The sequence below is a fragment of the Podarcis liolepis genome (genome assembly GCF_965112155.1).
Source record: "Podarcis liolepis genome assembly, chromosome: 9".
Lineage (NCBI taxonomy): Eukaryota > Metazoa > Chordata > Lepidosauria > Squamata > Lacertidae > Podarcis > Podarcis liolepis.
In genome coordinates this window covers 3,450,370-3,471,792 of record NC_139564.1, presented here as the reverse complement: position 1 = coordinate 3,471,792, position 21,423 = coordinate 3,450,370, and the positions used below count along the sequence as shown (strand labels likewise).

The following is a 21,423-nucleotide window of genomic DNA, read 5'->3' as shown; positions in this document are numbered from 1 at the left end:
ATGCCTCCATAGAGACAGAAGCATCCAGGATCACACCGGGACTCCTGATAGCGGCTACAGGTGACTATTCCGCCCCATTAAGAGCTGGGAGCTGGCAAACCAAACTGAAATTATTCTGGCCCAGCCATTGGACGCCCATCTTTAATGGATAGAGATTCAGCCGACTCCGTTTCCTCCATCCCAGCACACCCACCTAAAAATTGGCCAATATATCCAGGGTAGCATCTGGCAGTAGATCCATGATGTTTGTGGTCAGATCTGTGGTTATGTACAAGATATTTGAATAAAGGGTGAATTTGGGGTTCCCCAATGCAAAAAGTGTGATGATCCATGAGGATCCATGCTTCAAAACCACGTTTTTGAGCCATGGAGTGGCCAGGAAGCTGTGGATCCGTGTTTTTTGTGGTGCAGGCTGTGCCCATGGCCATGATGTGTGATTTGACGGTGAGTTTGGGTTGGCAAATGGAAAATGCGTGAGGATCCATAAGGATCCATGCTTTGAAATCACGTTTTTGGGCCACGGTATGGCCAGGAACCCGTGTATCCGAGTTTTTTGTGGTGCAAGCTGTGTCCCATGGCATGAAGTGTGATTTGACAGTGATTTAGGGGTGGCCCAGTGCAAAAAGTGTGAGGATCCACGAGGATCCGTGCTTCAAAACTACATTTTTGGGCTATGGTGTTGCCAGGAAGCCATGGATCCGTGATTTTTGTGGTGCAGGCTGTGCCCATGGCCATGATGTGTGATTTGACGGTGAGTTTGGGCTGATCTAGTGCAAAAAGCATGAGGATCCATGAGGATCCGTGCTTCAAAACCACGTTTTTGGGCCACGGTATAGCCAGGAAGCCGTGGATCCTATTTTTTTGTGGTGCAAGTTGTATCCCTGGCCATGATGTGTGATTTGACGGTGAATTTGGGCTGATCTAGTGCAAAAAGCATGAGGATCCATGAGGATCCGTGCTTCAAAACCATATTTTTGGGCCACAGTATGACCAGGAAGCCATGGATCCATGATTTTTGTGGTGCAGGCTGTGCCCCTGGACATGATGTGTGATTTAACGGTGTGTTTGGGTTGGCCCAATGCAAAAAGCGTGAGGATCCATGAGGATCCGTGCTTCAAAACCACGTTTTGGGGCCATGGTATGGTCAGGAAGCCATGGATCCGTGATTTTTATGGTGCAGGCTGTGCCTCTGGACATGATGTGTGATTTGACAGTGAGTTTGGGGTGGCCCAATGCAAAAAGCGTGAGGATCCATGAGGATCCGTGCTTCAAAACCACGTTTTTGGGCCATGGTGTGGTCAGTAAGCCGTGGATCCGTGATTTTTGTGGTGCAGGCTGTGCCCCTGGACATGATGTGTGATTTGACGGTGAGTTTGGGGTGGCCCGATGCAAAAATCCTGAGGATCCATGAGGATCCGTGCTTCAAAACCACGTTTTTGGGCCTTGGATTGGCCAGGAAGCCGTGGATCCGAGTTTTTTGTGGTGCAGGCAGTGCCCCTGGACATGATGTGTGATTTGACAGTGAGTTTGGGTTGGCCCAATGCAAAAAGAGTGAGGATCCATGAGGATCCGTGCTCAAAAACCACGTTTTTGGGCCATGGAGTGGTCAGGAAGCCGTGGATCCGAGTTTTTTGTGGTGCAGGCAGTGCCCCTGGACATGATGTGTGATTTGACGGTGAGTTTGGGTTGGCCCAATACAAAAAGCGTGAGGATCCATGAGGATCCGTGCTTCGAAACCAAGTTTTTGGGCCACGGTATGGTCAGTAAGCCGTGGATCCGTGATTTTTGTGGTGCAGGCTGTGCCTCTGGACATGATGTGTGATTTGACGGTGAGTTTGGGGTGGCCCAATGCAAAAAGCGTGAGGATCCATGAGGATCCGTGCTTCAAAACCACGTTTTTGGGCCATGGTATGGTCAGTAAGCCGTGGATCCGTGATTTTTGTGGTGCAGGCTGTGCCCCTGGACATGATGTGTGATTTGACGGTGAGTTTGGGGTGGCCCGATGCAAAAAGCGTGAGGATCCATGAGGATCCGTGCTTCAAAACCACGTTTTTGGGCCATGGTATGGTCAGGAAGCCATGGATCCGTGATTTTTACGGTGCAGGCTGTGCCTCTGGGCATGATGTGTGATTTGACGGTGAGTTTGGGTTGGCCCAATGCAAAAAGCCTGAGGATCCATGAGGATCCGTGCTTCAAAACCACGTTTTTGGGCCACGGTATGGTCAGTAAGCCGTGGATCCGTGATTTTTGTGGTGCAGGCTGTGCCCCTGGACATGATGTGTGATTTGACGGTGAGTTTGGGGTGGCCCGATGCAAAAAGCGTGAGGATCCATGAGGATCCGTGCTTCGAAACCACGTTTTTGGGCCATGGTATGGTCAGGAAGCCATGGATCCGTGATTTTTATGGTGCAGGCTGTGCCTCTGGACATGATGTGTGATTTGACGGTGAGTTTGGGGTGGCCCGATGCAAAAAGCCTGAGGATCCATGAGGATCCGTGCTTCAAAACCACGTTTTTGGGCCATGGTATGGTCAGGAAACCGTGGATCCGTGATTTTTGTGGTGCAGGCTGTGCCCCTGGACATGATGTGTGATTTGACGGTGAGTTTGGGGTGGCCCGATGCAAAAAGCCTGAGGATCCATGAGGATCCGTGCTTCAAAACCACGTTTTTGGGCCATGGTATGGTCAGGAAGCCGTGGATCCGTGATTTTTGTGGTGCAGGCTGTGCCTCTGGGCATGATGTGTGATTTGACGGTGAGTTTGGGTTGGCCCAATGCAAAAAGCGTGAGGATCCATGAGGATCCGTGCTTCGGAACCACGTTTTTGGGCCATGGAGTGGCCAGGAAGCCGTGGATCCGAGTTTTTTGTGGTGCAGGCAGTGCCCCTGGACATGATGTGTGATTTGACGGTGAGTTTGGGTTGGCCCAATACAAAAAGCGTGAGGATCCATGAGGATCCGTGCTTCGAAACCAAGTTTTTGGGCCACGGTATGGTCAGTAAGCCGTGGATCCGTGATTTTTGTGGTGCAGGCTGTGCCTCTGGACATGATGTGTGATTTGACGGTGAGTTTGGGGTGGCCCAATGCAAAAAGCGTGAGGATCCATGAGGATCCGTGCTTCAAAACCACGTTTTTGGGCCATGGTATGGTCAGTAAGCCGTGGATCCGTGATTTTTGTGGTGCAGGCTGTGCCCCTGGACATGATGTGTGATTTGACGGTGAGTTTGGGGTGGCCCGATGCAAAAAGCGTGAGGATCCATGAGGATCCGTGCTTCAAAACCACGTTTTTGGGCCATGGTATGGTCAGGAAGCCATGGATCCGTGATTTTTATGGTGCAGGCTGTGCCTCTGGGCATGATGTGTGATTTGACGGTGAGTTTGGGTTGGCCCAATGCAAAAAGCGTGAGGATCCATGAGGATCCGTGCTTCAAAACCACGTTTTTGGGCCACGGTATGGTCAGTAAGCCGTGGATCCGTGATTTTTGTGGTGCAGGCTGTGCCCCTGGACATGATGTGTGATTTGACGGTGAGTTTGGGGTGGCCCGATGCAAAAAGCGTGAGGATCCATGAGGATCCGTGCTTCGAAACCACGTTTTTGGGCCATGGTATGGTCAGGAAGCCATGGATCCGTGATTTTTATGGTGCAGGCTGTGCCTCTGGACATGATGTGTGATTTGACGGTGAGTTTGGGGTGGCCCGATGCAAAAAGCCTGAGGATCCATGAGGATCCGTGCTTCAAAACCACGTTTTTGGGCCATGGTATGGTCAGGAAGCCGTGGATCCGTGATTTTTGTGGTGCAGGCTGTGCCTCTGGGCATGATGTGTGATTTGACGGTGAGTTTGGGTTGGCCCAATGCAAAAAGTGTGAGGATCCATGAGGATCCGTGCTTCGGAACCACGTTTTTGGGCCATGGAGTGGCCAGGAAGCCGTGGATCCGAGTTTTTTGTGGTGCAGGCAGTGCCCCTGGACATGATGTGTGATTTGACGGTGAGTTTGGGGTGGCCCGATGCAAAAAGCGTGAGGATCCATGAGGATCCGTGCTTCGAAACCACGTTTTTGGGCCATGGTATGGTCAGGAAGCCATGGATCCGTGATTTTTATGGTGCAGGCTGTGCCTCTGGACATGATGTGTGATTTGACGGTGAGTTTGGGGTGGCCCGATGCAAAAAGCCTGAGGATCCATGAGGATCCGTGCTTCAAAACCACGTTTTTGGGCCATGGTATGGTCAGGAAGCCGTGGATCCGTGATTTTTGTGGTGCAGGCTGTGCCTCTGGGCATGATGTGTGATTTGACGGTGAGTTTGGGTTGGCCCAATGCAAAAAGCGTGAGGATCCATGAGGATCCGTGCTTCGGAACCACGTTTTTGGGCCATGGAGTGGCCAGGAAGCCGTGGATCCGAGTTTTTTGTGGTGCAGGCAGTGCCCCTGGACATGATGTGTGATTTGACGGTGAGTTTGGGTTGGCCCAATACAAAAAGCGTGAGGATCCATGAGGATCCGTGCTTCAAAACCACGTTTTTGGGCCATGGTATGGTCAGGAAGCCGTGGATCCGTGATTTTTGTGGTGCAGGCTGTGCCTCTGGGCATGATGTGTGATTTGACGGTGAGTTTGGGTTGGCCCAATGCAAAAAGCGTGAGGATCCATGAGGATCCGTGCTTCGGAACCACGTTTTTGGGCCATGGAGTGGCCAGGAAGCCGTGGATCCGAGTTTTTTGTGGTGCAGGCAGTGCCCCTGGACATGATGTGTGATTTGACGGTGAGTTTGGGTTGGCCCAATACAAAAAGCGTGAGGATCCATGAGGATCCGTGCTTCGAAACCAAGTTTTTGGGCCACGGTATGGTCAGTAAGCCGTGGATCCGTGATTTTTGTGGTGCAGGCTGTGCCTCTGGACATGATGTGTGATTTGACGGTGAGTTTGGGGTGGCCCAATGCAAAAAGCGTGAGGATCCATGAGGATCCGTGCTTCAAAACCACGTTTTTGGGCCATGGTATGGTCAGTAAGCCGTGGATCCGTGATTTTTGTGGTGCAGGCTGTGCCCCTGGACATGATGTGTGATTTGACGGTGAGTTTGGGGTGGCCCGATGCAAAAAGCGTGAGGATCCATGAGGATCCGTGCTTCAAAACCACGTTTTTGGGCCATGGTATGGTCAGGAAGCCATGGATCCGTGATTTTTATGGTGCAGGCTGTGCCTCTGGGCATGATGTGTGATTTGACGGTGAGTTTGGGTTGGCCCAATGCAAAAAGCGTGAGGATCCATGAGGATCCGTGCTTCAAAACCACGTTTTTGGGCCACGGTATGGTCAGTAAGCCGTGGATCCGTGATTTTTGTGGTGCAGGCTGTGCCCCTGGACATGATGTGTGATTTGACGGTGAGTTTGGGGTGGCCCGATGCAAAAAGCGTGAGGATCCATGAGGATCCGTGCTTCGAAACCACGTTTTTGGGCCATGGTATGGTCAGGAAGCCATGGATCCGTGATTTTTATGGTGCAGGCTGTGCCTCTGGACATGATGTGTGATTTGACGGTGAGTTTGGGGTGGCCCGATGCAAAAAGCCTGAGGATCCATGAGGATCCGTGCTTCAAAACCACGTTTTTGGGCCATGGTATGGTCAGGAAACCGTGGATCCGTGATTTTTGTGGTGCAGGCTGTGCCCCTGGACATGATGTGTGATTTGACGGTGAGTTTGGGGTGGCCCGATGCAAAAAGCGTGAGGATCCATGAGGATCCGTGCTTCAAAACCACGTTTTTGGGCCATGGTATGGTCAGGAAGCCATGGATCCGTGATTTTTATGGTGCAGGCTGTGCCTCTGGACATGATGTGTGATTTGACGGTGAGTTTGGGGTGGCCCAATGCAAAAAGCGTGAGGATCCATGAGGATCCGTGCTTCAAAACCACGTTTTTGGGCCATGGTATGGTCAGTAAGCCGTGGATCCGTGATTTTTGTGGTGCAGGCTGTGCCCCTGGACATGATGTGTGATTTGACGGTGAGTTTGGGGTGGCCCGATGCAAAAAGCCTGAGGATCCATGAGGATCCGTGCTTCAAAACCACGTTTTTGGGCCATGGTATGGTCAGGAAGCCGTGGATCCGTGATTTTTATGGTGCAGGCTGTGCCTCTGGACATGATGTGTGATTTGACGGTGAGTTTGGGGTGGCCCGATGCAAAAAGCCTGAGGATCCATGAGGATCCGTGCTTCGAAACCACGTTTTTGGGCCACGGTTTCACCAGGAAGTCGTGGATCTGTGATTTTTGTGTTGCATGCTGTGCCCATGGCCATGATGTTTGATCTGATGGTGACTTTGGGCTGATCTAGTGCAAAAATCATGAGGATTCATGAGGATCCGTGCTTCGGAACCACGTTTTTGGGCCAGGGCGTGGCCAGGCAGGTGTGGATCCGAGTTTTTTGTGGTGTAGGCTGTGCCCCTTACTATGATATGTGATTTGACGGTGAGTTTGGGTTGGCCCGATGCAGAAAGCGTGTGGATCCATGAAGATCCGTTCTTGAAAACCACGTTTTTGGGCCACGGTTTCGCCAGGAAGCCGTGGATCCGTGATTTTTGTGGTAGATGCTGTGCCCATGGCCATGATCTTTGATCTGATGGTGACTTTGGGCTGATCTAGTGGAAAAATCATGAGGATCCATGAGGATCCGTGTTTTTTAACCATGTTTTTGCGCCCCTGCGCCCCCCCGAAACAGTGGATGCGTGATTTTTTTGATTCTTTCTACAGAGTAAGACATGGTCTACAATATCATGGTGGTTTTATTTAATTTGAATGAAAAAATCATATGAATTCATGAGGATCCGTGTAGATCCGCCTTTTACCTTTTTCCCAAAATGAGAAGCAGAGACTGGAGGGTGGGGCAAGGCAGGTGGAAAGAGGCCTTGCCTGATGGAGTCTCTCCCCTCACAGTTCTTCCTCCAGGCACAGCTTCCTCATGAGGAGACCCAGGGCCAGAGGGTGGGGCAAGGCAGGTGGAAAGAGGCCTTGTCTGATGGAGTCTCTCCCCTCACAGTTCCTCCTCCAGGCACAGCTTCCTCATGAGGAGACCCAGGGCCGGAGGGTGGGGCAAGGCAGGTGGAAAGAGGCCTTGTCTGATGAAGTCTCTCCCCTCATAGTAAGACCACTGTTCTTACAATTTTTACCCATATACGTTCATCCTGCTTTCTATGCTCCAGGTCATGGATCTCGCCACAAGTGTACATATCCTTTACATATAATGCTGCTCCTCCCCCCTTCCTGTTTGGTCTGTTCCTTCTGAACATGTTATAACCCTCAATTTCTACATTCCAGTCATGACTCTCATCCCACCAGGTTTCAGTAATGCCTATTAGACCGTATTTGCCATCCTGTATGAAGAGCTTGTATTAATGTAACATTTTAATGTGTAACTGTGTAATATTGTAATATCCCTTCATTGGAGCACAGACCTTGTGAAGGTGCCTCTCCACCTTTCTTCTGATTACAGGAGAGTTGGAAGCAATAAAATGCTCATGTGCAAAAAACAAAAAAACAAAACAAAACACCTGTGAGACTTTTTCTTTGCCTTTTATGCATCCCAGTGTTCTGCTAACCTGTTCTTCACCATTGCTGACAGAAATTAACGAAGTTTTTTTCTTAATACAATGCTTTCTGGACTCTTCCCACGATTGTTTCTCATTGGAAAAGTAGTACAAGGCCCTGTTATGCATCTTCCATTGTGGGTCCTTCAGCAATTCAGCAATCTTGTCTTGGGGCCAAGGCAGCGATGCAAAAGTAGCAGAAAGAGAAAAGAAAGGAGGGTATTCAGTAGAAGCCAGCTTATGCGTTCATGCAGATTAAAAATCAAGAGCCTATCAGGTCAAAATGTATTGCTCGCTGAATTACAGTACACCCCAGTACATCATATCAAAGCTGCAATCCTGCAATAAGCCTAACCTCTGAGTAGGCAAATACATGAGCATGTTTATTTGACTAATAGCCATAGATCAATTGCTTCGGAGACCCCAACTTCGATAGCCAGATCTGCTTAGTTTCCAGACTGCCAGTTGGAAGAACTCTGACATCGAGGTGGAGGACAGATCCCCTTACACCTCTTTTCCTGTCTTGTGCCAAAGCTCTTTCCTTGCAGCATCTTTGCAAACTGTAGTAACAATGCTTTTTGAGGGGGAAGCAATATACTAGATATGAAATGAACATTTTCCCTGGGTTTATCCTTTCTGTGGAATTCCTATTAGGCATGGCAGATAGCCAATCAGGAAAGAGCATAAGTTGAGTGGGAGGTGTTCCTAGAATGTAGAAGGTGCTACATCACAAGGAAAGCGGTTCTAGGTATTGGGGGGATGAAAGAAACTCATGAAGAAACAGAGGCAGAGAGAAACTTGGAAGCAATACTGTCTCTACAAGGAAAGGCTATGATATTGTGGTATTTTAATTTCAGAAAAAGGCAACTATGGCTATCGTCCCCTGTTCCTTACGGTGAACATCCCAGGGGCCATAATCTACACTAGATCTCTCCAGAATCAAAGACAGAGCTCCAACCACAGAGCGGGACATCTGATGTCAGATCCGCACCCCCTACTGCCATGGAAACCTCTGCAGCCCTAGCCCAGCAATGTTAGAGGCTGGGATCCAATAACTAAATGCTAAAAAATGGAACATTGTTTGGTGAAAGTTTGGTCAGAGGAGGGCCATGAGATGACTTGGATCCAAAGGATCTAATGCCTTCTTGTTTAGGGAAGTTTTTAATGTTTGACGTTTTATTGTGCTTTTAATTTTATGTTGGGAGCCATCCAGAGTGGCTGGGGAAACCCAGCCAGATGGGTAGGGTATAAATAATAAATTATTATTATTATTCACACAACATATTCCCAAACCAGGAACTCATGCATGCCTGCCCAAGTGTTGGTATAAAGCAATCCCATTTATTTCCCTATCATTGTTTCTAACAGGAAGGAAATGGGCTAAAATATAAAATAAAAATGATAAAATTATAAAATAAAGTAAAATAAAATAATAAAGGGTCTGGATGTGAGCCTATGGGGCAGGGCATTGGACAAGGTGCTACAACCACCTTTGGCCCTCCCTCCTGCACACCTCCACACTCACGTCTAAGGCTTGAGTTGGCGGGTGTCAGGATGCTGTCATCAGCTCCCAACTGGTTGCCCAGGAAGGGAAGGCTTCTTACTGTCCTTTTTAAATTTAAAATTTACAGAGAGAGGCTATAGAACCCAGACTCTTGGATAATGATATTGTCCCGAGTGAATCTCAACCTCCCCCATCTCTCCCACTTCCTCATTCTTCATTCATCATCGTCAACATCATCATCACCACCACCTCTACAGGGGCTGCTATATGCCCTCTGTCTTTGAGCTCTTTGCTCTCCTACTTTTAAGGCTCCATCATTTGGGGGAGCTGCCCTACCAGCTGCCCCCACAAGTGGCCCTGCAAAGTGTAGGTGGGGTGGGAATGGATGGTGCTCTTTTCAATACTACAATCAAGCTGCCATGTTTTTATCAAATCTGTTTTATCTTAAACTAGCAAACACAGTAAATATTGTTTCCACTTGTGATATACCAGTGGGTCAGTGCTCAGGCAATCCGAAGTGTCGTCGCTAAATCTCTTAGTCATCGAGCTGTCAAGATCTATTGCAACTGAATTAACACATAGAATAAGAAAAACTAAAATTAAAAATACATTGAGAATGCATAATTAAAGCATACCTTTGTAGTAAATGATATACAAAAGAAGACAGTATGTAAATGGCTTAAAGCAGGAGTATAGCTACAAGAAGAAATGTGAGACTATAACTAGTCCATTCACACATACATAGTTAATATCCCCAGTCCCACTAATACAAATAATAATAATAAAATTCTATAGAAACTTACCTGCCAAATTTGGGGGAGCTGCCCTACCAGCTGCCCCCACAAGTGGCCCTGCAAAGTGTGGTTGGGGTGGGAGGGGATGATGTTCTTCTCAATACTACAATCAACCTGCCATGTATTTAAATAAGGCAGGTCTGGGATGTTAGTGCTGCAGCTGAAGACCCCACTGCTCTGTGACTCCTCTTTAAACACCGGACCTTCAGCAGATCAGATGACATGAGGCACCAGTACAATCAACACACATGAAATGGCGGAGGCAGGTAGGTAGCTTCAGACTTTTGTTTTCTCTTCAGGAGAATTCATTGTCTCTGGCCACAGTTCATTCATGGTGGTGGTGGTGGGCCTCCATACTGCTCTTCCAAGTAAGTAAGCAGGGCACCATTTCCCATTCCTCCCTGTACTTGTTGCCAGTGGCGGAGCTTCATGCTCCAGCACTGGGGGGTGGAGAGAAGGCGGGGAAGGGGCTGGCATGCGTCCTGGGGGTGCAGCATGCCACCTGCAGAGGCGTGGCGCCCAGTGTGGGTGGGGGGCTCAGAAGTGATGGCACCCTACCAGGATCACTTTGCCAGGGGTGGTGCGCTCCCCCCACACTCCTCTTCTTCCACCAGTGCTTGTTGCGTGCAGCACTGCTTCCATTCCAATGCTATTATTCCTCATCTGCTAAAAAGTAAGTTACTCACCTTCCTGTCCGTTGCGGTGAAAATGTGGAACTTACATAATTGACATAACTTAAATTATTCCACCCCACTCATCTGAGTGCAAAGTAAGCACAGTGCTGCTCTGGGCTCCTTTAGCAGAAAGGGCGAGAGAAATCTCTAAAATTAAATAAAAATAAAAATTCATCTACTGAACATTGATGTACATTGATGGAAATGTGTGTGTGATGTTTCTGCTGCTGCTTCCCACCCCAAACAGCAACTGCGAAAAAAACAGGAAATGTGAAACCAGCAGCAACAGCAAAGCAGCCAACAAGATTCAGTGGAGTCAAGAAGTTATTCCAACGGGAGAAAAGTGCGCCAAAGGCAGCCCCAGGGAAAAAGCCAACATTTAAGGGTCTGTAGTAGCTTGTTGTTCACAGGATGGAAGGAAAGCAGAAGAAAGGGAGGTTGGTGGATGGGAAGGATCTGGACCCAGTCAAGATGGCAACGCGTGCCATGAGTGGGAAAGCCTGACCAGCTCTTTGGGCCCAGAGGGGAAACCCACTGGGGAAGGACACAGCACATGTGGAATTTGCTGCCACATAGCTCAGTTGATTAGAGCATGGTGCGGGAAATGCCAAAGTTGCAGGTTTGATCCCCATGTGGGACAACTGCACATTCCTGCACTACAAGGGGTTGGGCTTGACAACCCCAACTCTACAAGTCTATGATTCTTCGATGGAGTGATGGCCACCAACTTGGAAAATGTGCTGGTCCCGGGGGATTACCGTGCGGCGTGGTCCGAGTGCAGTCCGAGGTCGAGGGTGTGGTATGGGGGCTGTCTGTCAAGGCTGAAGCGGGGTCCAAGGCAAGGAGTCGGGTGAGGTCAGGAACTCTGGCAGAAGAGCAGGACAGGGTGCCGGCAGGAACAGGTTACCAACGATGTTGCTCCCGCAACCTGGGACTGGGCTGGCTGGCTTTTATCTCCTCTGAGGCATAGGGCAGCCCTGGTCCACAGGTGACTCGCCTCTCCTGGTCTGGAGGCAAGCACTCCTCCTACAGGAACTTAGTTCCCTCCGCCTCTCTGCTCTGAGCCTCTGCAGCTCAGGAGAGGTTGGAGGGTTACTGCACCCAGAGGCAACCTCCTCTTCCCCTGATGGGGCTGAGAGTGGAGCACCTGCAGGCAATGGGTCTTAGATCACCTCTGGAGCCAGAGCAGATTCAGCTGGTGTCTGCTCCTGAGGATCCGGCACAGGTGAGGACCCTTCAGGTTCAAACCCCAGCCCTGGCTCAGCCGGCCCTGGAGGCAGGGACCCCTGTGCAGGCTGGGATTCCTCAGGTTCAGCCTCTGAATCCGATTCCCAGGCCATCACAGAACACTTTAAGAGGGGCTTAGGCAAATTCATGCCAGATTAGGCTATTGGTGCCTACTAGCCACAATGCCTGTGTTAGACCTCCACTGCTGGAGGGAGCATGTCTCTCAGTGCCAATTCCTGGACATTCCCTGCAGGTGGGGAGAGTGCTCCTGTACTCACAACCTGCTTGTGGTGCATCTGACTGGCTTCTGTGAGAACAGGATGCTTGTAGATGGGCCTTGGGTCTCATCCAGCAGTCAGGCTCTTCTGATGTTCTTAGGAGCAAAAATCTGGTGTTTGAGTCCACTCTCTTGCTGGCTATGACACACACTGTGTGAAATCCATGTTGCAGATATTAATATTGTGCAGTCTGAAGCAACTGGGTGTCTGAAAAAAATTACCCCTTTTGGAAATGAAGCATTGCGCAGGCCCATGAAAATATTGTTCAAATTTTACTAGCAGAACTCTTCAAAATAAAACAGATCCAAATGATAGATCCAAAGATATTCATACAATGTCTTGTGCTGTTCAGCACAGGCTCAGCACCTTAGAAAATGTGAAATGATCCAAACAGACCTAGAAGCAGAGGTCTGTCTCTCCCACAGCCTTCAATCCAGCCTCCATCGGCCTTAGGCGGCTTACTCTCCCTTCAGGAGGGCTTTATTTACATATTCACTCCATGGAGTTTGGACTCAAAGGCAACTTCCTTCAAAATGGAGATTTGCTTGTCGAGCTGAACAGGTTACTGTTAAAATCTTGTTTGTTGGGATTGCAGTGGGATGTTGGCTATGGATGATTAAAGCATCATTTTCTTTTCTTTTGTCCTTCAAGAAAGGCTCATTGGTGCAAAAGCAATCCTCTATTCTCCGTACGCTCTATACGCTGCCATGATGGTTCTTGTGGCCTGCATCGTTGTCTCAAGTATTATGATCGTCTTGTGTAAGTAACACTTGCAGGGAGCACGGTGGAAACCTTCAGGTTACTCTGGCTTCTCTGCTTCACTGTCAACCTTTCGAAAAGAGAAGGCGCAGTCCAAACTCTGCCGAGGCCCACTTCCGCTCATTGGTTTCAGTAGGTGAGGTAAAGGCCTGGCTAAATCTTTCCCATTGAAATCAATTTTTCTCCACTGCTGCCCCTCAATAACTGCTTAAATACTTGGTGTGGACAAGACAGTTACTCCGATGTGAACAAAACTGAAATACAGTGGCGTAGCGTGGGGGGTGCAGGGGGGGCCGGCCGCACCGGGCGCAACATCTGGGGGTTAGGGTTAGGGGGCGCAAATCCACGGGTTAGGGAGCGCAAATTACTTGACTTGCCCCGGGTGCTGACAACCCACGCTACACCACTGCTGAAATATACTCGAGTGTGGATTTCATGCTCTTTATTCAGCTCATAGTAGTGAGGAATTGAAGTTCCCCCGAAATGTCTGCTTTATATATATTATTTACACAAGGGGCTCCATGTGATTGGCGAATTCTAGGATTCTCCTGTAGGCCAATCAGGTTGCGGATTCACTTCCACCTAGAGTTGGATTGGGTGGCTCCTGCGGACCAATCAGACTGCTGCATTCTGGATCCTATTGTTTTTTTTAAAAAAATATTTAATCATGGATCCTATTGTTCTAGGACCAATCACGCTGCTGCATTTTGGTTCCTATTCAACTCAGTACATAACAAAACCCATTGCCTTTTTAAAACTTGTTATCTTTAGCTTGTTGTTTAAGCAGGGGGGATACTAGGCTTTATTTCACCCAGGTGAATGCCTCCATTTGGCCTCAATGGCGTTCCTCTGGAGGCCTCATTCCATGTGAAAAACCTGGCTAGCCGCCCCCCCCCCCTTGTAGTTACGGCTCTGTCTTAAGTGAGCTGTGAAGGCTTCTTCCTGTCTCAGCTTGTGTGGCTGGAGAAATCTACAATAGCCCATGCTCTGTGTGTGAAAGCAAAGCTGTACTTCCACTTGGCATGACTAGTATCAGAACATTCGTATAAATTTCCCCTCACCTTTCCATTAGATAACCGTGAAATGAGAAAAAGAACCATCTTTCTCAAAGGAGTGGATGAGATTTCAGATTACATTGGCAGGAAATATCCAGATCTCCAGATTTTGGAAGGTAAGCAACGAGTTGCAGCTGGGATGCTGAGCCTCCCCACTCAGCCCCTCCAATCATATTTTCTCCCAGCAGAGCATATTCCCACTGGTATGTCTCTGCTGGGACAGAAACTACAGGATGATGGGTGGGTTGCAGTGGTATATCGGTAGGTAGAATAAGTTTTTATTTTAACTGTCTTCTGCCAGGCATCTGGGAATCCGAACCCCCCCCCCGACACACACACACAACAGGCAGCCAGGGAAAAATAGACAGCAAAAGCTCTTAAAGGTAAAGGTCTTAAAGGTAAAGGGACCCCTGACCATTAGGTCCATTTGTGACCAACTCAGGGGTTGCGGTGCTCATCTCTCTGTATTGGCCAAGGGAGCTGGCATACAGCTTCCGGGTCATGTGGCCAGCATGACTAAGCCGCTTCTGGCGAACCAGAGCAGCGCACGAAAACGCCGTTTACCTTTCTGCAGGAGCAGTACCTATTTATCTACTTGCACTTTGACGTGCTTTCGAACTGCTAGGTGGCTAGGAGCAGGGACCGAGCAACGGGCGCTCACCCCGTCGAGGCAATTCGAACCGCTGACCTTCTGATCGGCAAGAGCTTTTGCTGTGGTTTAACCACAGCAAAAGCTCTTACCAATGTCTTTTATTCAATATTCACAGAGAGAGGCTTCGAAAGGCAGCCTCTAGGAGTAATGGCGTTGCTCAGAGTAATCTCCTCCCCTCTTCCCTTCTCGCTTGTCAACAGCCCCACCCCCCTTACAGTGGCTGCTTAAGGCCATTTGTCTCTTAGCTCTCTGCTCTCCTACTTTCACTGCTTTCCGGGTTCTGGGAGAAGGAGAGTCTGGAATGCTTTCTAGTGATAACATGTCAGCCAGCTGCCCCAGCACTGCTTCCTATCCCCTTCTCCCATTCTTTCCCAGCTTTGCCCCTCCTCTATCTCTGAGCTGTGACCTTCTGCAAACCACTATTGTAAATCTATACTGTCTTCCTCTTCTCTGAAAGTTTGAGGATGAGGTCTCCACCATTCCTCCTCAGTCCAGTCCTTGACACTGTCTGTCTGTCTCGTCCCTCATCCCAAATGGAGCCCAGGGCAGCAAATTCACCCATAGAAACTCTTTTTTTAATGTTTGGGTGGGGTGAGTGCTCTAAAAGCAGTTACAGTTAGGACATCTTTTAAAAAGTATATTTAAAGCAATAAAAAATTCTCTCTACCAGTGATCTCAGGGGTGCCCAGAACAATGTCCTTCAGCCATTAAATGTTTGGGTAAACAGGAATGTTTTCAAATTCCTCCCAAAAAACAATTACAGAGACAGTCTCACAAACAGGGGGCCACCACTGGAAAGGTCCTATCATAAGATAACATCAACCTGGCAGCCCTTGGCGGTCGCACCACCACAAAGGCCTTGCTTGATGATCATAGGGTCCATGATGGTGGATATTGCGGAAGGTGCGACATTCGCAAGGAGGATGGTACGCAGTGGCGTAGCGTGGGGGGTGCCAGGGGTGCCGGCCGCACCGGGCGCAACATTTTTGGGGGCGCGTTTGGCCGGCCCTCCTCGAGGAAGCAGGAACCCCACTGTACTCGGACCTCCTCCGAAGGCTGGCGGTGGGGCGGAGAGACCTCCTCCCGCCGCCAGCCTTCAGATGGCTGTCCTGAAGACTTGTGGTGAGAGCAGTGGCATAGCGTGGGGGGTGCAGGGGGGGCCTGCCGCACCTGGCGCAACATCTGGGGGGGCGGAAGAGACTCGAGTGCTAAAATCCACGGGTTAGGGGGCGCAAAATACTTGCCTTGCCCCGGGTGCTGAGAACCCACGCTACGCCACTGATGGTACGTAACATGAGGTTCCACTGTACTCGCCTGTAGTCTTGCTGACACAACCCTATCTAACTTTGTTTACTGCTAACGTCTATTGTGCCTTTGTGGCCTTTGCCTGGATACATTTTGTTCCAATGCTGTTATCAACAGAGCTGTTTGAGCTTTATGTATATAGCTGTTTGAGTTTATGTGATAGGGGGTGGTGGTAATTGACTTCCACTACCTCAAAGCTGAGTGGGGATTGGAACACACACACACAAAATAAGGATAAGACTGTAGCTAGTTGCTTGCGATTTCCCTGACTTGAATTTTTGCAATCTTTTAAGATGTTGACAGAATTAAGGTAGCTACGAATTTATCATTGAGGCTGACTGAAGAGAACAAAAAAAATCAGGAACTGCAAGTTGCAATTGGTAAGTTACTCTGAGACTGTGATGCTGAATAATGCAGGGAGAGCCCATTACAAAACAAAAACAAAAACCTGTTATTGACTTTAGAGGGGTGCTGCAAACCTCAACTTAAACTGGTTCCAAACTTAACTGCCACTCAACTTAAACTGGTTCCAAAAACCTGTCTGCAAGATGCCAAGCAGTTGAAATCTCTTCTGCAACTACTGCTGTTCAAATGCTGTTCTTTATATATCACACTCAAAAACAGTTCTGAAAGCTTTTAAAATGAATGAGCCACATACAGGTCTAATTTTACAGCAGACCTGGCAGAGCTCACACATACTTATCAACCTGTGTCTGGTACTTATGTCTGTCTGTGTAGATTTGTTAGAAAACTGGCTAACAAATTTTCAATGCATGTAAAAAGAGAAACAGAAGAAAATGAATTATATATCTCGGTGAAAATAGGCTAATGTTGTTGGTGGGTTAGAATAAACAATCGAATCCTGTTGCAAACTTTCTTCTTAACATAGCTCATTAATGTAACTCGTTAATATAATATATAATAAATATACTGAGACTTTGTAGTACAGTGGTACCTCAGGTTAAGTACTTAATTCATTCCGGAGGTCCGTTCTTAACCTGAAACTGTTCTTAACCTGAAGCACCACTTTAGCTAATGGGGCCTCCCGCTGCCGCTGCACCACCGGAGCACAATTTCTGTTCTCATCCTGAAGCAAAGTTTTTAACCCGAGGTAATATTTCTGGTTAGCGGAGTCTGTAACCGGAAGTGTATGTAACCTGAAGCATATGTAACCCGAGGTACCACTGTATAACAAGGTCTTGGTATATCACCTGTTTCACATTATAAATAATGCTTAAAGCTCTGCAGAGACATTCAAGCTATCATCTGATGAATATCCTCTCTCTCTCTCTCTCTCTCTCTCTCTCTCTCTCTTTATTCCTCACATATTTGTGGCTTGACGGAAAGATGACATTTTGGGAAGGCTTGGTCAACATTGGACGGTGCATAACAAGAAGTTATACTTGTTTGATATCTTTAAACCACCCAGAACTTGGCAAGACTGCGCAGATTATTGTGCGGGACAACCTTTCTCCGGAATGATTAATGTTGAAAGTAGAGATGAGGAGGTTGGTTGGATGCTGGAATACACACAAAGCAGGGACAGCCCATCACAGTATGATGACTACATAGCCTTCAAGTCCTATAACAGCTGCTTCTTGCTCCTCTCCTCCACGAGCAGTAAGAAGTCACATTGACCAGAGGAAACTCCATGGGTTTGTGATGTTTTCTGTAATATCCATTAAGGAGGAGGAGAGCTAGAGCTAGTCACAAAGCAGTTACTCATTCCCCAGTAAGCAATAGTGTGCTAACTCTACCCTCTACCCACTGGCTACACATTGACTGCCAGCATTAAAACAGAAGATTATATCACTTTATTTGGACAGTCACAAATTAAAGTTCAAACCAGATGGGGGTACTGTGGCGATCACACAGGGTCCCTGGTCGTTTGACGGTCTATTGATCCCTGTGCCAACACTGTGATTGCCTATTCGCTGCCACCAACCCGTTTCTCTCGGGTACACACGGAGTCCAGACAGTTATTAACATTAACAAATAATCAAGTTTATTTTTATAAGCATGAACAAGTTTAAGGTTTCAGTTAATTTTTCTTGTCAGTTTCTTAATCGTGGTTTCTTTACTGACCTATACGTTCCTAACAACTTCAAACTGATTATCCCAACTATCTATCTGACTCCACCTAACAGTTCCTCTCACTCCCTCACCACACAACTCGACCAACCCACAGACTTATCCTCCCTCTTCCTTCTCCAGCTCCCAACTCCCAGCTGACTTCCACACAACTCCAACTCTAACTCTAACTCCTCCCCTTGGGTTCCCACTGGCCAATCACTTCACACTCATTTAACCCTTTCCTTATGACCCACCTAGGAGGGCAAATGCCACAGGTACCTTTTTTGGGGGGAAGCAGCTCCCCAAAGTTGAGGTGAAGAGGTGTGGTGGGGCTGATTTTCAATGTGGTGGCCTGAGGAGGATCTAATTATTTTTCTTACTTAAATGCAAAGCAATGGCTAAGCGGTGCTCCAGATGTCTGCAAACGAGCGCCTTGAAACTGGCGAAATGGTGTGACGGCAGCTGGAATACTGGCACACAGTTCTGGTTGCCTCACCTCAAAAAGCATATTGCTGGGCATGCAAAACGATTGAGCAGGTGGAGCAATGACTCTGTGAGGAAGGATCACATGAAAGAGGTGTATGCAATTTTGCTTCATGTAGAAGAGGAAGAAGAGTTTGGATCTGATATCCCACTTTATCACTACCCTAAAGGACCGTATAGTTAAAGTCATGGTTTTCCCAGTAGTGATGTATGGAAGTGAGAGCTGGACCATAAAGAAGGCTGATCGCCAAAGAATTGATGCTTTTGAATTATGGTGCTGGAGGAGACTCCCATGGACTGCAAGAAGATCAAACCTCTCCATTCTGAAGGAAATCAGCCCTGAGTGCTCACTGGAAGGGCAGATCGTGAAGCTGAGGCTCCAATGCTTTGGCCACCTCATGAGAAGAGAAGACTCCCTGGAAAAGACCCTGATGTTGGGAAAGATGGAGGGCACAAGGAGAAGGGGACGACAGAGGACGAGATGGTTGGATAGTGTTCGTGAAGCTACCAGCATGAGTCTGACCAAACTGCAGGAGGCAGTGGAAGACAGGAGTGCCTGGCGTTCTCTGGTCCAGGGGGTCACGAAGAGTCAGACACGACTAAACAACTAAACAACAACAAAGGAGTCTCAAAGCGGCTAACATTCTCCTTTCCCTTCCTCCCCCACAACAAACACTCTGTGAGGTGAGTGGGGCTGAGAGACTTCAGAGAAGTGTGACTGGCCCAAGGTCACCCAGCAGCTGCATGTGGAGGAGCGGAGACGTGAACCCGGTTCCCCAGATTACGAGTCCACCGCTCTTAACCACTACACCACACACTGGTAGAGAAAGAGCGTAGAGAAAAGTCTTTCTCCTTGTCTCATAATGCCAGAACTTAGGGACATCCAATGAAGCCAAACTTTGGAAGATTCAGGCCAGACAAAAGAACTTCACACAACACATAATGAATTTGATCTCACTGGAAGTAGTGATGGCTACTAACTTGGATGGTCTAAAAAGAAGTTTAGACAAATTTGTGGGAGAAAGGTATATCAATGGCTAATAGACACAAAGAATATATTATGCTTCCACTGTTGGAGGTATTATTCCACTCAGTACCAGTTCCTGGGAATCCCAGGTGAGGAGAATGTTGTTGCAATCTCAGTCCTCTTGTAGGCTTCTCATAGGCATATGGCTGGCCATTGTGAGAACAAGATCCTGGCCTAGATGGCCCCATCTATCAGTAATTGATTAGCGTACTTTCTCCTTCAGCAGGAGAAAGACCATGCTTCCACTGGAACCTCCTGGACGGAGTCTTCAGAACCAGAGGAGAGCAATGTGACCTACTGAGACCTTGAGGGAGGTGGCAAAATGGGGTCCTCTGGTGTGACTGATCTGTCCTCTAAGCCTTCCATGAATTTTGTATGCATTGGGGCCTCTTTTCAGACATTTCAAGGAAATATGCACAGGGCAAGGGCAAATCCTGCTATTGTGATGTCCCCCCCCCCACATTATATCCCCACTAAATATCTGTAAGGAGCTATTGTCTTATTGGGCAAGGGATGTTGTCCAAAAAACATTTAAGAAAAATATCTATAGCTTTTTTGTTTGTCTGTTTTCAGTAAATATTTTATTATTTTCTTCTGCAGTTATATTTGGAATCACAACTCAAAGGCGCAACTCATGATTTCTGGATTGGACTGTATAAAAGGGGTAAAGAATGGTCATGGATTGATGCAACCCATAAGTTTCCTGAGCAGTAAGTCTAAACAAATTTCTTCTAAGGTCTAGATTATACAACATTGTGTGTGTGTGTGTGTGTGTGTGTAAAATGTATATATATGTGTGTATGATTTTTTGGGGAACCAAACCCAGTGGTGGATATATGCCAAGATCTACCACTGGGTTTGGTTTCCAGAAAACCTAGATATTCATTTCAAATTTGAAAGGGAAGTTTGTAAAAGGCTAGGACTGTGTTGTCTTGGAACATGTATATGTTCTCAGGGTACAATGTGCAATCCAGCTTAAAGGCCATTTCAGGAGAAGAGAGAGGAAGAGCCATCGCCACAGTTGCCAGACCATGCTGGCTAGAGGATGTGGCTTTGCTCAACTCCTCCAGCTCAAAGAAAAACCTTTCTCTGCAGCCCACACCATCTCCATGCCACAGAAGCCAGCGGACATCTAAATTGATTCATGCTTCCTCTTCTTTTCAGATACTGGATGCGTGGGCAGCCAAATAACAAGGGCATTGCACGTCCAGGAACTGAGAACTGCGTTGGACTAATTAGAAATTGTGCTACCAGGCTGAAATGTTGGCATGATGCCCTCTGCACTTCTACAAAAAAATGCATTTGTAAGATGCTTCCTCAAAAGAAGTGGCTTACATGAAACTGGATTCTAAGATCTCTGTAAAAAAAACAACAACCAATGATGATGGAGAAAAAGCCCACCCCCTTAAAAAATAAATAAATGCAGAGGCAACTAAATTGGGTGGTTATTCAGCTCAGCGCTCTGACATCAGGTCCTAAGAATACATTGTTTCTGCTTTCTTGAGGCTTAAACAAGACACCTTATTTGCCAACTGCAAAAACTTAAGTAGCTTCATGAAATAAAGCATAGAAGAATCCAACCACACTCCATTTGGTATTGTAATTAATTGAGATGAGAATCCTGAAGTTAGGTTGTGAGGGAGAATGTTGTTGAATCACCCATCCAGAGATGAGCAATGCTCTTAAACTCCTCTATCACGTTCCAAACAAAACAAAACAAAACAAAACAAAACAACCCCTCCCAATTTACTCTGCCTGCTCCCAGTTTGGGTTGGTGTTATCCACCTCCCCCCACTTTAGTGCCTGTTTGAAACTGGAAAAGTGTTGGGTCCTTCAGAGCCAAGCCTTCCCTGCCCTCCCCCTCCTCCCAGCATCCTCCCAGACTCAGTGGCGGAGCTTCATGCTCCGGACAGGGGGCGGAGAGCAGGTGGGGGCAGGGCTGGCGTGTGTCCCAGTGGTGTGCATCCTGGGGGTGTGGCGTGGCGTGGCACCCATAGGGGCATGGCATCCAACGCAGGTGGGGGGGCA

The 21,423-nt window shown here is 47.9% G+C and overlaps 1 protein-coding gene across 3 annotated transcripts; it reads left to right on the top strand.

Moving 5' to 3' along the window:
• Positions 1 to 8,273: 8,273 nt before the first annotated feature.
• On the top strand, positions 8,274 to 20,980 carry LOC310686195 (CD209 antigen-like protein 2). Of its 3 annotated transcripts, none has more exons than XM_083459395.1 (9): positions 8,274 to 8,388; positions 10,002 to 10,128; positions 10,784 to 10,921; positions 12,693 to 12,800; positions 13,873 to 13,971; positions 16,106 to 16,192; positions 17,160 to 17,320; positions 19,996 to 20,105; positions 20,560 to 20,980. In XM_083459395.1, exons 2-9 carry the CDS (start codon positions 10,116 to 10,118, stop codon positions 20,732 to 20,734), a joined length of 891 nt encoding a protein of 296 aa, XP_083315521.1. In that variant the 5' UTR covers positions 8,274 to 8,388; positions 10,002 to 10,115; the 3' UTR covers positions 20,735 to 20,980. The 3 variants fall into 3 exon arrangements, with proteins under 3 accessions (XP_083315521.1, XP_083315520.1, XP_083315519.1); XM_083459394.1 differs by having other exon boundaries at positions 8,283 to 8,406; positions 10,001 to 10,128; XM_083459393.1 differs by having other exon boundaries at positions 8,293 to 8,406; positions 9,997 to 10,128.
• Positions 20,981 to 21,423: the final 443 nt, after the last annotated feature.